Source organism: Haliotis asinina, chromosome 9, assembly GCF_037392515.1.
Source record: "Haliotis asinina isolate JCU_RB_2024 chromosome 9, JCU_Hal_asi_v2, whole genome shotgun sequence".
NCBI lineage: Eukaryota > Metazoa > Mollusca > Gastropoda > Lepetellida > Haliotidae > Haliotis > Haliotis asinina.
In genome coordinates this window covers 31,350,014-31,369,182 of record NC_090288.1, presented here as the reverse complement: position 1 = coordinate 31,369,182, position 19,169 = coordinate 31,350,014, and the positions used below count along the sequence as shown (strand labels likewise).

Below are 19,169 nucleotides of genomic sequence, written 5' to 3'. Positions count from 1 at the left end.
CAAGAAATATCTGCCTCGTTTCACATCACTCGTGAAATATCTGCTTCATCGCAGATATCGATTCACTGGCCATTACCCCTACGAGAAACGTATGTATATGATGTTTTGCTCTAATCGGGTTAAATCTGACTGGATTTTGTGCATGGTGGAATGTTTTCAAAACTAATTCAAAATACAGGGTAAGAAGATACATGCATAAGTCCAAGCTGAATTAGAGGTGTATGAGCATTTAAAGAGAAACACATCCAGGAGGAAAATGTATTTATAAATTATTGTTACATCTGGCGTGGTGGGTCAGCATTAGACAAGGTTATCACATTAAAAAAAACATTAATGTTTTGCAATATCGAAAAGAACGTGTAAATGTGACACTCATTCGTCGAGGAAATAGGAAAGGTGACATGAGGAGTTTCATGAGGGAATACAACACCTTTGATTCCGAATGAACGAATATCATGAGGATGCAAACTTACTAATATCCTATGCAAGTTTTCAAATGCTGATTTTTCTTCTGAACGGGGGTCATTGTCAGACACAGATGGAGGTCAGTACCAATACTGTATGCTTTGAAGTTGGATAAATAAAACAAAACTATTTCCCCAGTGAGGTTCAAATAGCTGTTCTTTGAAAGAGTCTTTTAGAAACTGAATCATACTTGGAACTACATGGGCATAAATGACATTGTTGTGATGATACATTGGAGATCTCAACAAGTTCAGCGATATGAGTTATACCCTATGCATCATCTAAGCTGCTCATGAATAATATCGAAACAATGTATGACTAACCTCTGAGCCATACATCAATAGCATCTAAGCAATATATCACTGACATATACACCGTTTATTACCTACGAGGGCGAAAATATCGGGGTTCATATTTTTCACATGATGTCCAAGGACAAAAATGTCACTTTGTCATGGTGATGTGACGTCATGAACTTTGCTATGACATCACCTTTATTCTTTGACGTTGCGTTCTACATGCATCGCATGCGGATAATCAGCCTGTTTGAGAGAAGATTTGGGCTTATGTTTCTGACGACCCATATCATACAATGTTTACAGCGTTGTGCCTATATATACATAGGTATATCCCTTGTATACGCACGAGAAATCCCAACATTTAGGCACTCATGTGGTAAACATAGTATGACATATGATATCCTATGGTGATTGGTGTCTGGGTAACCTTCGTATGTTGCTGCCTGGTGCCAATGGTCATGTACTCCGTATGAATTCTCCGTATGAATTCTCATCACTGAGTTTGGGGAAGTTACATGACATCCACCAACTGATGTCTTTGAGACAACTTTCCAGTCTCTCTCGCTTCAGACAGATGTCGCACGGCTGATTATCATCAGCATATCCCTGAAATATCAGACCATGGAGACGCATGATATTGCCCAGTGGATGTAAAGTAAGTACAGTACAGGGACCAAAACAGAACCCAGTGACTGAAGCTTAAGCGGTGTTGGAGTCTATCTGGGCAATGTAAGAATGCATCAAGGTTTTCTATAATCGGTGCAATACAATATATCCGTAGCATCTGAGAAACTAATGAGTACACACGAGGCATACGATGTATATGCGTGACTCAGCAATATATGATCAGTATTCAACAATACTTAATATATGTATGTTTGGATTATGCAGGATACTCAAACCGAAATACACATCAAGCTTAAACGGGGAATCATTATGAGAAACCGATAGTTCATAATGATATTAAATACTTTTCAACTATAACTATCCTATTCTTAACCTGCTTTAACGCTGAGATTGAAATATTACGTTATTTGCATTAACGTTATTCCAGCCCGGGGCGTCACGCTCAACACAACGTCATTTTTGCATCAGGTAAATCTCCGTCACATTATTGAATACGCCAGATGAATACAAGAAATACTTCAAGAGCAGTACAAATGGATATCCTACGGAGCTTGGATCCGTGCCTCCACTCCATTCCTTAGACACTGCGATCGGCCCTAAATAGTAGTAATTCGATCGATTCCTCTGTTAAGGGACTAACTCCAGGCCACACTTAAGGATCAGCATCAATTTGCCTCGTTGTCCTGTTGAACCGTTTTTTCTACAGGGATTAGATGGATAGAGAAAGAAAACTGATGAGCCCTATTCAGAGGCTTGCCATTTCTCACTATGTACTGTCTGTTCGGTGTCATATTTGTCAAGAGCCTATTGAATTCAGAGTGCACCACATGGGCGAACTGGGAACCATCCACTTCGAGATGGAAATTTGAAAAATAAAGCCTGTCGTTTGGTGTCATAACGTAAGTCGTTTGAAAGACGTCTGAAGAGCTTTTTAGCCACACGACGTGTTAACACCGTCGTTCATTCGGCTGCAGTGTTGGTTTCGGGTTCTAGAATATGCGTCTGCCTATTGTATGTCATCATTCTGTCTGTGCAATTTGTGTTTTAGTAAGTGCATTTGCACTGTTATGTTGATCTATTGTCACACTATACACGTTTTGTGAAAACAGTTGTGCGCAAAGAGGTGTACAAGAACACCATGGAAAGCTTGCAAACAGTATGCAATAACAATAATTTGAAAGCAAACCAAGATGGTGTAATATTCGTGGCTGCATCTGGAAAACGTTTTCAATAAAACTTTAAGTCACTGATACAAACCTACGACGAATAGAGCCTCACAATTGCCGATAAATATTGTGTATAAACCTGCTTATCTGAAACGAAACTATAATACCAATTCATTAGCTGACTTTCACTAACCAAAGGACACGTTCTCAATGTGGGGATTCAGGAAATATATGAGGTTAAACGGTATCGATTAGTTTCACAGAACACTTCTGTTCTGTAGAACGAAACCTTATATGTTGTTTTCAAAGCATGGTGTATCCCCGACAACTAATTACGCCTTCTTGCTGTGAAACATCGATACTGCTCTGCAGGATTTGCTGACCAATCATCACCTTTCTCAATTTGATAAGAGATACGGATGTACCATCTGTTTGGAGACTTTTCTTACTTGAAAGAATGAACACTTCCTTCCAATGTGGCAAAGCATTTGCGGACATCCTGTCATTAAAATGTACACATCACACAATGCAAATAAATATTTATCAGATAAATATTCCGGACGCAGTTGCACAAAGTGCACAATAGCATGTAGACGAATGTAAATACCTCCATAGAGATTTAATGTTATCTTACAGACGTCTAGTGTACATGCAGGAAGTGTACAATGAGAGAAATCTGTGAGATCGCCAGCTCTTTCTAAGAAAATAATTACACCTTTCAATCAGAAATTGACAATGAATGAAAGTACACGATATCGCACAGTTGTGAAAAAAACGATAAAATTGTCTTTACTTACACCTCCAGCACCGGTATTGTGTCTGGTGTATTTGAAGATAGGACATTCAGACTGCTGAGTGAAGTGTTTTATTTAAATCGCCACCCATCTGCACAGTATAAGGGTTCTTCTTCAAGAATAGAAAAGAAAAGATTAATGTTGTTTAAGTTTAAGGTGGCGGAATGGTAGTTTTGTAGTATTCTTTCCACATTTGACGTCGGATGAGTTCGAGCTAGAATCGAAATTTAAAGGAACAAAAAGCAATACGGACATGTGTGTGATACGAAAACACAAAAGAACACCATCTTAACAAAGACTATTAGACATGATCAGGGCACATTCTTTGCACCTTTAAAATCTCAGTCTAGACAAAAACTTTAAAGTTTCATATAATGTGTTTGAATTGTGAGACAGTCCAGAAAGAGGAGACGGAGAGACATGGAGATAAAAAATGAAAATTACACAAAGACGTTTTAATCTTCCTTGCATGGTGTGCCTACTGTTCGTTGCAGGTTTTCCTTTATATTTTTTTATGAACTGCATTCCAAATTGCGTGCATATGTTCTGAGCACAACTGATGAAATTTAGATAACGTACAGGTACAGACACAATGTTCTATTACCACAGCATGTATTGAACTGCTGTAACATTGTGCACCCACGTAACGTAAGGGGAGTTCTGACCTGTGTGCCATTAATATCACGTTTGAAGACTTCTTTTAATCACAGAAATATCTCTCTTGAGAATTGTGTCTGCGTGAATGTTGAATTCTGTTCAAGTCATTAAAACTTCAAGAACCCTTCCACACGTAAACGTATTTAATGTGATAAAAATTGCTGTTGTTTCGTGATAAACATTCCAGACCGTTTATATCTCACACCACGAAGGGGATTACAATGTGAGCGTGTCATTACAAAAAATTGAAGTTTTGTGTTAAATTCGGTTCATGAAAAACTACAAGGGTCCTAAACATTTATTGCAAAGACTCCCTTTACAGGAAATAGAAGAAAGGTACGTCCCATTTTTTACCATCGTCTGCGCACCCATTCATCTCAACAATCAGGTTTAGTTTTACTGACATGACGTTCCTATGAGTCTTTTGGACGTGATTCACAAGCAGTGCCGCATCTAAACAACAGAACTTAATTTTCAAGACTTGAAAGGCAATCTTCCCTTTGATTGGCCATCTACCAAATTCCATATCAATGTCGCGAGGTTCCTGCAAAGCGAGTGTTCTGGTTCGTTTGGCTCCCCACTCAAGTAATGGTTCTTGCGATGCCATTTTCATGGACCAAAATGCCTGAACATGTTTGTACTAGGCATCCCATCCATTTCATAAAGCATTATTGTAAATTGGTTGGAAATAGAGTTCGCATTTATGGTGGCCGTGGCACTCGATGGCGCCAGATGAATGTAGAGAAGAGCCATCATAATGAAATTGTGTTTCACTCAAAATGTTCATACCATGCTATCATCCCTATCAGAAACCATGCCAGCTACCATTTTCACAAAACTAGACATATAAATACATCCCCGTTGAACAATCTTGTAAGCTTACAAATTTGCAGCAACGCTTTACAGGTGCCATGTGATTGCAAAGATATATATTTGACATGTTAATTACGCTAATGTACAACTCAACATCTCCAAATAAGAAGTAATAAGACGCGCTTTGCACCAATTTCACATGAACAGAGATAATGAAGCCAATTTAAATGTTATACTTTGTTAGTAAAAATATGTACTCAGTTCTTCATTGCACATTTGGTGACAGATTCCGATTTAATTTAGCAAGTGAGTGACTGTGTGGGTGAGTGAGTTAATATTTGACGTCACATTCGCAATATTTCAGCCATATCGTGACTAGGAAATATAACACTGAAATGGAATATATGTATTTTATAAAAGCCTGTCGACGAAAAACAGTAAAACAACAAAATAATATCACAAGTAATCAAGTGTAAAATGGTAAAAATACTTTATATGATGAATTGTTCCAGTTTGTCTATTTATGAATTGTTCCAGTTTGTCTTTTTGATCGCATTAATGAGTCAACGTTAACCTTGCGTGAACGAATAAGGCATTGTGCGAGTTACTTCATTACAGTTAAAGGGGAGGAGGAGAGACCAAACACTGTTGTTGAAATCTATTTCTATCGTATTTGAGTTCCGGTATTCGAAGCACGTTGCTTGAGTTTGAAACAGACCGTTCTGCTCCCACGTCGACCTGTAACTAGGAATTATTGGATTTTAAGAAGAGAGTTATTAGCGTGAGAATCACGTTAGCGATCCTGGATAACGTACATATATTGCGATTTATCGTCATGAGAAATACTGCATTGTCCATTTACGGATATGTTGTAAGGATGGGTATGCATTTCTAGTTCAGGTAGGTACATCACAGAGAGGGAATGAGTCAAATGTTAGGGAATCGACATAATGACCTCTTAATGGCCATATTGATGGATGCAGTTTTATGACCAGATGTAAAGATTCATATATATGGTCATATGTGGGCGTGACCATTAAGAGCCTGCCGTGTGTATGCATGCTTGCTAATGGTTACAAGTAACGATGCTTATAAATGGTCTTGTGTATGGGTGCTTATCAATAGTGATGTGTCCCGATGCTTGTCAATGGTCATATGTGAAAATGTCTACCACTGGCCATGTGCACTGATGCTTGTCAATGGTCACGTTTATGGGTGCGTGTGTGTTAATGGTCATGGTCGTCGCTGCATATCAATGATTGCATGTATGGATTTGTTGATGATAGTGTTTGACAATTACCAGTATGTTACCTCAGGCTTGCAACGTCTTGTGGTCACTACACATGAGGAGTAAAAAAAACATTTAATAGATACCGTGCCCTGCAAGGGAATTCTGGGTTTGATTAGGTACCTGGTAAGTAAATCATATGCGAACCACAAACCGCATAGGGAGTAATTAAACAAGTAGTACATCCAAGGCGTATCATCAGCTAACACCTGTTTGCATTCCTCAGATGAATGCGTGATCGCTTAATGCCGTGATCGACGATCCGTGTGTAACATTTTCCGGTAACACAGAGTATGCTGTATGTATATGCATTTATAAGTTCCAGTCACCCAAGCCTTGCTCAGATGTACTTGTGACGCCAGTGTAGTGTAAGATAAGGATAAGATCAAATATTTTATTGCATACCATTCCATTAAGAAACAGTGGCAGTATTCTATAAACTACAAATATAAACATAAAAGGTACAAGATATAGAAATACACATAAATAATCATTATCATAACAGTTTCATAAATCAGGAGGCCAATATTCTAGATGCTACATGAAGAAGTTCATTAACTCTCCGGGAGTAGATATTGACTTGAAAACCGTTAGGTACGATAGGGCAGGCGGGTTATAATCTTGTTAGAGTACGTAATGAAGAAAGATTCCTCTCCCATACCTTCCAGAAATTGACACATCGACAAAGTTTCACTTAAACTCAACGTTATGGTCCAGTGTTGTTGTTTTTTTTCCAATGAAACCGTCTTTTCAAGCAAGATGGATTATTCAGGTGATGCACAATTTGCATCTTAAAACGAGTCCGATGACGGAATGGCATTTTACTTTGGAAAAGGGACGTTTAAAACTAAAAAAAATATACACATAGCCCTGTATGGAAACCTGCAGACTATGCCATGTACTTATCACGACAGAGCATTTTAATCCTACCATTTCTCAACACTCTCTGGATTTACATCTTCTGTCACTGTTGGCCTACCTTACACACGAAGCTAACTATATATAACTGGACCAATCTAAAGTTCCATAAAGGCAAGCTAAACGAATCACTTATAGTTACATCGTTATATGAGTATGATTGCATTTTCATTTTGTTGCCCCGCTCATTGATTTATTGCAGAATCGATTCTGGAAAACGACAACACGACAATGACGTTTAGCACATGACGCTTAAGCGTATTATTGAAGCAATAGGGAGGCTAAATTCGGCAACATGCAAAAACTGAATGCGACCGGTTTAGAAACGGAACTTAATGTATGGCTATATATTTTTATTATATAAATATTTTTTATATGGGCGCTAAAACAGGACCAGATGGAAAAGATTGCGGATGGCGTTCAATAGCACAGTAATGAAACGTATCGATTTCCAACTTTAAAGTCTTTTCTTCAAAGTACCTTTTATGGTGGATCATGGTATCAAACGAATATAGCAGCTCATTTGTGTGTTTGTTTGTACCAGAGCATATGTGTCACACCATGATTTATAAACCTTTTAACCGTTATGACAAAACCCTTCTTTAAAAAATGCTTTAGTCTGAAGTCCAGAATCTTTTCAGTAAAGCAAAAACTGATCGATACATACCTAAGGAGTAATTCGCAATGGAAAGTTACATGCTACTTTTTACATATCCTGAAAACCTATTTCATATCTATAAAAGTGTAAGCAATGAAACAGAAGCCATTACATGTTTATCACGTCAGAACAACAAGCCGATGATGTCATGATGTTGAGAACAATGTCAACGTTTTCAGCCAGCGAGACACATATAATAACTGTTTACACCAACTATGCCATATAAAGATATTGTTTGTGTACACAATCAATATAATTAATGTATCACAGTGATCATGACTTTTACGCCGATGGACCTAAGCAGTTATATGTCTCATTTATTGATTATTTTCTTCTTATATTGACTTATAACAAAGTAAGTTCTGATGGCACATTGTACAGCAAAATACATGTATGCCTCCATATTGACATATTCTATCAATACTTTTAATTGTTACCTACACGACAATAATTGCTTTCTGTGTATATGTCGGTCTTGGAATAAGTGGTGGTACGAACATTTAAAAAGTCGTTTATCGCATTCTGTTTGCGTCAACAAGGTTATTTGAAAACGAAGTTATCCTAAACAGAACAACAATGTATTTCTTGAGGCCATTATATCTAGTATTTGCAGAGTGTGGAAACAATCGTCGCAGACATACAAAGAAATGGTAAATGAAAACGGTAAACATCTGACTCAACACTCCAGTTACTTGCAATAACTGTTGCCGATATAGAAAATAGCATTAATATATTGCTCTATGTGTTTGGTGCCTAGTATGTTTCTACCTGTATGAATCAGTATATTTTATGCAACATGGAAAATCAAATAAATTGTTGTGAACGAATTTGATAAAGTCAATATTATGCATGTTCTGTTAAAGTGTAAGGCGATTACTGAAGTAAAGATATGATTTCGGTGGCAGCATCAGTGTTGTGCATCAGTGTTGTGCTTTATAAGGTTTCCACCACCACTGAAGAGGTTGAAAGGAATACTCGAATGCATATCAAGCCAGTAGGGCTAATAGCCATAGAGGACAGTACGTGTTGATATATAACACACAACACTGTAGTTTATGGACGATACCGACCAACAATGTGTGCTTTAGACTCGAGCCTCATCCAAACACAGCGCAATGTGAGACTGCAGATAACCATCTCCAACTTCATTGGATCCAAAGTACTAGAGACGCGTTCCAGGTTATTTTTAACAGGCCCCTAGACTAATTTCACATGCTCTAGATTACCCCAACATGCCCTTTCAGTATATTGTGGCATTCATTGCTGAGCGCACGAGAGAGCAATAAATTAGACACTGTCGCCTTCCGCTGAATAGGATATTCGGTGCTGATCATTTTCGTAAGCTTGTTACATCAATATTTCAATAATCGACAGTATATCTTTCAGCTATTATGTTGGACACCTATTATAAATGGCTATGGGCATTGTATATAGACAGAGGTGTCAGAGAAATAACGAAGACATTGCGTAATATATATAAAAAAGACTTCATGAAAACTAAGAATGAAGATTTTATGGATATCAACTTCTTTATATGAGAACACAACGTTTCGGAGTTAATGCTTACTCCTTCATCAGGTGATTGAGAATGGGGTACAGAGCTATATTTATATGTACAGGTAAAGCAATAACAAAGTAACAAGTGGAATGACTTAACGAAAGCTGGAAGCCAGTATAAACAAGCGCTGATTGGAAACCGACAGTTATGATAACAATGATAGAAGCCAATGGTAATACATTCTCAATCACCTGATGAAGGAGTAAGCATTAACTCCGAAACGTTGTGTTCTCATATAAAGAAGTTGATATCCATAAAATCTTCATTCTTATGCATTTCACTTCTAAATGCCCTTCAAAGACTTCATGAAAACTGTAATGAAACTTAATACCTGATTATGAAACCTTGTTGTTTCATTGATATGTTCGACTGTTCCATTAAGTTGGATGTCTGTGATAGTTTCGCTACTATTTTATGATCCGTGCGTTATGTATTAAAGTTTGGTTAAAGTTTAGTTACGAAAAATGAAGTCCACAGTTATCCAGAACTCTATGATATCTGAACAGGTCTTTTTGTCTAAGACCTTCTTCACTTGTGGTTTTAAACCTATGTTCATCTAATTGGCATACTGTTCACAGCGTCGTAAAACGAAACTTGCCATGTATTTTAAGTCAAGGTGTCGTAGACCAAAACTCACTTCCTCGCCATGTACTTTAAGTCAAGGTGTCGTAGACCAAAACTCACTTCCTCGCCATGTACTTTAAGTCAAGGCGCGGTAAAACCACACTCACTCTCTCGTCGCGTACTTTACTCCACTGTGTCTCTAACGACGCCTTAGATACTGGTTTAAGTCAAATATGAGGTGTCATTATTACGTTTGCCAATTTGTAATTGTCATGAATTTCAGAAGGAGATTTTAATGTGTTTAAATTCAAAATGTCTTGTCAGTTTGGCAGTCAGTCGTATGGGGATTACAACACAACATTGCGTAATATTTCTAAAGATATTGGACAGATGTGATATGATGCATTGTACATGCACAACATGTCAAAAACGTGGAAATTAGAATCGAATAGTGCTTAGCACCAACTGAAATAGACACATTTGCAGTATGATATCTGTGTGAAAAAAATAAAGGAAGAAATAAGGTTTAAATCAAGCTTGTATTAACGCTTTGACCTTTTCCAGCCTCTGAGCCTAATCATTTCAAATTACAAATATCAGATATCTTAAAGACTACCCATATCGTGCGACCCATCCCAGATAGGCTGAACACAAACTCGTATTTTGGGTCGACGGAAGTCATTTTCGAGTCAAAGGACCGATTTCGCGATTGGGTTAACACTGACCTTTTACGATAATTGAAAATGTATATTATTTTGTATTTATAGTAATTTCACAGACTAAAATGACAGCAGCTGATTTACAGTTGATTTGCAGCTCGCCTCCAGTTTTACAATAATGATGTAGAATTTTACACATTGTGACGAATGACGTACTGGATTCTACGTGTAGCTGTGGACAACGTCACATTTGACCCTGATCAATATGTATAAACACGAGCATATTATCTTAACCATAGCAAGAGTGTAGTTTTGCTCACGAAGTTGGCATCTTTTCAGTCGAATTGTTCAAGGCTTCTTTTGAACGATTTAAGTATCAAGGCACCAACCGAATGTGCTGTTGTCTTAATCCCAATAGACTATGAATAATTGAGACTCGTTGATATGATTTATCAAAGAAAGTTTAAATACTGGCGGTGAAGTGAACAATGTGTAATCTGTATTGGTCTTTTCAATGCCAAGTGATACAATTACAACGTTCGCAATGGCGCTTAGTGTCGTGCGAATGTCAATAACTCCTCGTGTATTTTGTTTTCAATTTCATCAAAAAAATCCTCTGTAATTAAAAGCAATATATCACGGTGACACATGGTAACGGCCCAGGGACCATGTATCAATGTATGGTAACAATAGACAGGAAGGTTAATTAAAGTCCGACAAAAAGGATACGTGTTTTATTGTATCTCAAGGACCACGGATCTCATGGTATCAAGCTTAAAGCGTTCGATTTCAGAAACTAAGGAGAGACCATGAAACAATGTTAGTTTAGGCATGAGAAAGCCTCAAAATCCGATTAATTATCTGAATATGTTAGGTAAAGAAAAGGGAATTTGACAATGCTTTTTCATTTGAACCAGCTCTGTACTGTATTTCGGAAATGTGTGATAATCCTTGGAGTTGTTCATTTGTCATTTTTGCTTGATCCAAATGTTGCCATTGAGCCACAAACAAATCCACTTATGAACTAAATTAAATATCTCTTCGTAACGTAACTCTTCTTTCTTACAGTCGTGGTCCTGTGTGCCTCCCCACAAGCTGTACGGGAAATCATGATCAAAGCTCATGAGCTGAACTTCGACAATGGAGAATACGTCTTTTTCAACATAGACTTATTCAGCAGGTATTCGTCTTCTTCCTCTGTTTTCTTTCACTGAATATGACGATGTCAGAAATACTATGGTATCGTTGAGTGAGTGAGTGGAGTTTTACGCCGCACTCAGCAATATTAGAGCTATATGGCGGCGGTCCAGACTATCCAGTGATCAACAACACGAGCATTGATCTGCGCAATTGGGAACCGATGACATGTGTCAGCCAAGTCAGCGAGCCTGACCACTCGATTCCGTTAGTCGCCTTTTACGACTAACATTGGTATTGTTGAAGGTTGTAAGAAAACAATATAATGGTCGTCATGCATGATGATACAATGCATTTCAATTGTTTGCGCATTAGATACTCTCCCTAAAATAAACCTAATTGCATGTAAAATGTCTAAGCTTTACAGCATTATTTCAGCCAAATAGCAACGAAGCCAAGTAGGTATTTAAACACACAATCGTAAAAGCATAAAAGGTTTTATAAAAAATACAAACAAATGTTTCTAGTCAACACCTTTGTTTACAAACAGAAAGTGTCCTAGCAAATTATATTTATACTTAGTTCTGTATGTAAACAAATATAATGCCCAATTTGTATATGGATGACAAGCAAAATACATTAGATATTCATGTTTCGTCAAAACCACACCCATCGTAATGGGTGTCTTCAAAGTGGTCATCGCGTGAGACCTGCATGGCTTCAGGAGTCCCTCCCACATTTAACAGACACGCTATGATACTGGGATACAGGTAAACGTCCCCCCTGGTTAATTGCAGTAAAAACGACAGTGAGCGTCCGTGGTACAAAGAAGGTGACGACGATGAAAGAAACAATAAAGCAAGAATAGCGTACGAGGCCTTGATGACTGTGACACTGCGTAAACCAACAAGCCCCGAGTATAAGATCTTCTCCACTGAAGTTAAAAGGAGAGCCAAAGAAATGTATGAAAACTTTACCTACGGAGAAGAGGAGGTAAGATACCCCGTTTCCTTGTAATGATGTTAATCTCGCCCCTACTCTTTGACAATTGGATGGTAAATGGCAAGCTACACATGTTAAATATGAAGAGCACATTTTACTTCCGATCATGAGCAAACATTTATTGATAACAGGCACCCTTGGGTGAGTGGTAAAATGTAATGAAAATATGAGACTGTATACTTACATAGTGTATTCTGATATTGACTTAATACCTACCTATTGCTGTATTGTGTCGCTTTGCATTGTCATGTACTAAGCACCACATACACTGGATGTACAAAATGTGGCCATCATGTATCATCTGGTCCATTAACGTCCTACCCCATCAACACTAAGCACCATATACACTGGATGTATAATATGTGGCCATCATGTGTCATCCGGTGCATTAACGTCCTACCCCATCAACACTAAGCACCATATACACTGGATGTATAATATGTGGCCATCATGTGTCATCCGGTGCATTAACGTCCTACCCCATCAACACTAAGCACCATATACACTGGATGTATAATATGTGGCCATCATGTGTCATCCGGTGCATTGACGTCCTACCCCATCAACACTAAGCACCACATATACTCGATGTATAATATGTGGCCTGTCATCCGGTGCATTAACGTCCTACCCCATCAACACTAAGCACCATATACACTGGATGTACAATATGTGGCCATCATGTGTCATCCGGTCCTTTAACGTCCTACCCCATCAACACTAAGCACCATATACACTGGATGTAGAATATGTGGCCATCATGTGTCATCCGGTGCTTTAACATCCTACCCCATCAACACTAAGCACCACATACACTGGATGTACAATATGTGGCCATCATGTGTCATCCGGTCCATTAACGTCCTACCCCATCAACACTAAGCACCACATACACTGGATATACAATGAGGACAGCATGTGTCATCCGGTCCACCAACACCCCAACTCATCAAGAACGCTAGTACTCTTCTTCCTCACAGTTCCTGAATAGGGTATTCTTCCTGTAAGATGATGTTAATGCGCTGACCCCAGCGTTCATCCCGGACTGCAACTGGGCGCTCCAGGGCCCTTATTCTCGAAACGTTCGTAGTTCTCAGTATTCTTAACTTTTATCGTAGCCAATGTGTTAAGAATGGGCTGAAAAAGTTCGTATGGCTACGAACGTTTCGGGAATAGCTAGCCAGGTATTATCACGTCTTATGACGTGGCAATGAAATCGTTACTGTTATGGCTTTCACAGAATTCCAGTTGAAACTGTCCGGTACCTGAGGATTTGTTTCTTATGTAAAAGATTTTCTTGACAGACATCGACACGGTACAGCACTTTAGGGATGTCATCCAGAATAAACTCACAGTGTTAGATATTCAAATTCTGATTCGGTTGGCACTCCATATAAACACATCATCATGACACAAATCATACATATACGTGTTTGACGAGTGAAGTGTGGTGGGCTGGTGGTGTCATAAATACCACCGTGTACATACATGCATGCACGCACGCACGCACTCACGCACACATTCATACATGGATACATACATAGTATATTACATACATACATACATACATACATACATACATACATACATACATACATACATACATACATACATACATACATACATACATACATACATACATACATACTTAGTGTCCAGCGTTAACTGCTCATACGCGCGAGTGTCAGAGGTAATTTATAGGTCACTGAAATGCCACTGGGATTGGAATTATATTTTCTCAAACAATGGAATGTGGCTGGAAATGCTTGATAAAGTAGATACGCTTCCATGTTTTGAAAAGAAATAATTGTTTAAACCATAACTGAAGGTTACCAGACAAAATGAACTAATGCTTATAATATTGCCGACTCAAGTCTAGCTGTAGCTGAAAACATACAGAAATAATCTCAACCTCCAGGAGACGCCCGAGGCACCAGTGCCAAGGTAGTCTCCGTCAAAAACACATTAAAATCTCTTTTTTTCGGCTAGGGTATTCATTGTTCCATTTCACCTAAGAACCGTCACGAATGTCGCTGCTTGAACACAGCCACCTTGTCGTCACTAGGATGCATCACAGAAGGGATTCCCATACCAGCTGTCTTGAGCTGATTGTCCTTTTACACCGAGACTCATTAGAGTTCTGTTACATGAGTCACCGCATTGCCGATGCATGGTAAAAACAAATTAAACTTTGCACCCTTGTTTCCTCGTGGAAAATCATTTCCATTCTTCTCACTTCGCTCGCGTCCACTTTAGTCCTTCCCGAATGGATTAATCCCTGCTGAAACATCAAAGCAAGCTGTCTCTAACCCAGCACTGGGATTCAACAAGCCTGTGGACTATATGGTGTTATTGAAACATTTTATTTTCATACCTTCGGCAAGAGGAATGTTAGTTTTCGCATCCATAGCGGTGATGTTCCTTATGACGTCTCTTACAGATTATTTTGACATTTTATGTTCACGGTGGTGGAGTTGAAACACAATTGAAGCTGTCTGAACCGGCACTCTCCGGTTTAGACAATATGCTGGATTGTAGAGCTGATGATCAATATACAAGCCACGGATGGGACTGAAATTGTATGCCAATGTTGACAACTTGCCGGATTGGACAATGGTTTTGGCAACTTCCACTGTAGTTTGTCTCTTCTTTTTCTCTTTGAAAAGTGTGGCTAAATAACCAGATACCAAGAGATAGAGCACATTTCCACGCTGACGTAGGTTGTGAATGGTTTTGAGGATGGTGCTTAATCAAATGTATCAGAATGAATATTTATGACTCGAGTCAAGGAATACGATATGGTAGTGAATATTAACTCAACCATGATCAGCTGTCAGAGTATTTCAGTGAACTCAAATGTTTATGTCAACAATATAATGAAATCGGAATTGGAAAGCAGCGCATGCAGTAAGACTTTATCAGATACCTACAATGTTCCAAAAAGCGTATGTATAACCGTGTTCCTATTCAACACGGTATCATGTTTCTATTTCACATGAGATCTTTCATCAAGCTTTTCCGTCCATTTAATATCCCCTTGTGCATAATTTAGTCATATGTAACTGATGTAGGCCATTATGCAAGCTTTAATCTAAATACAAGATGACATCTATCCACCAATGTTGACGAAAATACACAATATATTTAGTTACCAGGCTAGGGTTACATCTAATTAAATGTGAAGACGATACTCTGTACATACCCAACTTGGATATGTTTGAACGAGAAGAGAACTTTTCTAACTTTAACTAATTTTCTTTGAGGTGTGTTGCTTCTAGACCTACTGGCTGCAAGCTACTTTCATTCTTGAACAGTTGAACCGATGCTAGTTAATTTCAGCGTTGATGGACAGGATCACACACCTTGGGGGATCGATGCTCCTTCAGATTTCCCTTTGGGTGCAATTGACAGTCTTTGAGGTATCATCATTTCAACAGCAGATTAAACCGATTGCTAGAGATCGTCTCCATTAATCAGAAATTGAATATGGTTGAAATAATTTTGTTTGAAATGGAAGGAGTGCATGTTTAATTGGATCACCAGATACCCTTGATTTGTTAAATTCAACTGCAAAGTTCTGCGGTGAAATGAAAGAACTTGATAACTGTCATCCATGAGATTATAGATTGATATAGATTGATCATAAATATGTCATCTGTCAAACTTTTCTTGCTTTCATGTTGTACTGATATAAAATACTGCAATGTGTAATATGTATAGATATGAAATTCTATATGAAAATAGCATGCTAAATCCACATTAATGATCAGATGTTCTTTGCAAGTATTTGTGAAATACACTTTGCATCAGCTGATGGGGAAGCTGAAAATATAGAAAACACAAAGTAGATAATACGAAGAATTAATCCGGTTTAGACAATGTGCTGGATTGTAGAGCTGATGATAAATATACAAGCCACGGATGGGACTGAGATTTTATGCCAATGTTGACAACTTGCCGAACTGGACAGTGGTTTTGGCAACTTCCACTGTAGTTTGTCTCTTCTTTTTCTCTTTGAAAAGTGTGGCTAAATAACCTGATACAACGCCGAGAGGGTAGAGCACATTTCTACGTTCGCGTCTTCTTCGAAAGGTACTAAATGTTTGACAGACATGTAGGTATGTTACAAAATAGTTTATCTTTTTCAAATCTGGATGGATGTTTCATACTTATGCAATATTCATTTTGAGTGACATACATTCACACACAGAATAGGAGCGACCTACATATGTACGTGATTAAAACAATTGAGACTGAACCTGAAACCTCTTCTAACAACTAACAACGAACAGCAGCAGACCATTGCTAAACCTGACTCGTAAAATCACGCTATGGTCAGTAACCATGTGATCAGTGTCTACTCCGAGGGGAACTTGTGGTCTCTCTCCTAATTGTCTCATCCTGACCGATTGACCGGACGGGTCACTTTGCATGGTGGTCGTTGATTAGACGCCTCACGCTCTCATTTTCACAACCGGTCATGAGTTTCCTTGAGAGTACTGGCTTAATGTGCGTCTAATGAACATGTTGTGCATGTCACAATTAGAACAGAGGGGATCGAAATGAACATCTTGTACCCTTCATACCTTCAAGTGACCCGTTCGCCAAGATTAAGATAATTTATGTAGAATGATGGGTTGTGGTATTATAATATCCCTGAAGTAAACAGATGTGTAATATTCAACATATTATGACACATGCACGTTTTGCATGCTTTAATTAGACGGTGAATCGCGATCGCACTCCTTGCGAGCAAGAATCATACGACTCTCTCAGGAGTTTGCTTGATGTCCCTCAAACACTGTGACATGCAATTCCAAAAGCGATGGCAACAAGAATATTGCTCAACATAACGGGGTCGTTGACCTTTGGAGTCATCGCTCTTGTAGTTATGTATAAGGTGAAAGAACCATACTCCTAGAAGGGAACCCACTTGTCTTAAAGGAGGCCTCAAGTCTTCTAATTTCACGTCTGAGAAAGAGGGACTTGCAGGCTGTAACGGCGAAGATGGGTATGGTGGCGATAATGGATTATATTCTCAAGGATCTGCAAGAGAGACCAATGATTGTGGTTTAAATTAGTTCTGTAGCTATGTCCTTACACTCTTACTGATTATTTTCAGATTTCACCTTCTCAATTTAATACCTTTTTCCTGAATGGCTAAAGAAATATTACAAGTTTTCCATCAGGGCAAACTGATGCCTTTTTCGGAATAGCACAAGAGAGCAAATGCTGTGTTTAAGTTGGGTGTGTTGCAAAATAGGTATTTAACGTTGACATTATCTTGTGGTGATTTCCACTGCTTTCGTTCTGCTGCAAAATCTAAACGATCAAAACTAAAACCAACATTTCAAAATCGACATAATAGTGGTAAAAGCATTTAATTTTTTAAAAATGTATGACAGATCACTTTAGCATTAAGATTGCTTTGTACACGGTGCTAATCTATAAAGCAGTCTTAACAGTAACCCACACACCTTTACACATCTCAACGACAGTCAGAATGCCAACGTTGTATTCCACATCAGGATCGAAGACGTTGAACCGACCGCATACTGGGTTAGTTTGCTCGTACAGTTTATAAAACGCTCATTTCCGAAAGGTCACTTATATAAACTACTCTTGGGGGTTCATAATACACATAAAACACCACCGTATAAATGACAGTGCAAACCCTAGAGATAATCAATCCTGCTGTATGACCACTCTCACGGACACGTGCATGAAGAAAACAAATAATCAGCTATCAGTTGGGCAATAAATATTCTCACTTGATTAAATTATCACCAGTGGTTCAGTTCAAACTATTCCAATAGTGGCCGATTTATGATCATGAAAACGCCTGTTTGGGTGAAATATCACACCCCGTGTTAGATAAAACTTCACAAAGCTTTATCCTAGCAATGGAGCAGTGATAACTTGAAGACCAGCACCCATTAGAAACATCGTCTACTTGTAAAAAGGTACTCGTTCATGCATTCTTTCCCCGGTGCACTTTAAAACCCTCCCCCATACATCACCTCATGAAAAGTGTGAAATCGCAGAACAGACATTGATCTCATCATGCATGTAGGCCGCTTGATACAACCCTCGCGAGGTTTGCAATCCTGCCAAGGTCACCGAGGCATTAGCCAGATAACAGGACCTTAAGATTTATTAACGACCGACATGACAAGGGGCCATCATGGAGGGACGTGAGTGTTGGCGTCGTGTTTTCACAACGGCGTCTGCTGCAGCAGACACCTCCACGATGTTCGTATGCAGAATGAGTGCCAGACCTTATCAAAACCGAGGTTCTTACGTCCATGGCACTTCTGTGGCTTCTAATTGATAAGCCTCTTACCTAGTGTGTCTCAAGGTTTCGTAATACTCTGTGTAACATGTGAGGTCTTGATGGGATCCGGAGAGCTCGGTGCTGGTGGGGAAAGCGGCCAGCATTACAGCTCATCATGGCTCTTGTCAGGGAAAAGGGAGGTATTGGACACTAAATCTTTGGACGTCTTCAGAAGGATGGACGTTTAGGACATTATACTAACTGTATCTCATCACGTGACTTAGAATCCT

At 38.7% G+C, this 19,169-nt stretch overlaps 1 protein-coding gene across 4 annotated transcripts in view; it reads left to right on the top strand.

Annotated features, from left to right (window-relative positions):
• The window catches only part of LOC137295684 (atrial natriuretic peptide receptor 1-like), a 415,887-nt gene that overhangs the window by 341,703 nt on the left and 55,015 nt on the right, over nucleotides 1-19,169 (top strand). For all 4 annotated transcript variants that reach the window (XM_067827161.1, XM_067827162.1, XM_067827163.1 and 1 more), the window contains 2 exons: nucleotides 11,535-11,646; nucleotides 12,401-12,596. In XM_067827161.1, the coding sequence (XP_067683262.1) occupies nucleotides 11,535-11,646; nucleotides 12,401-12,596 (308 nt within the window). The remainder of the gene's footprint in view (nucleotides 1-11,534; nucleotides 11,647-12,400; nucleotides 12,597-19,169) is intronic.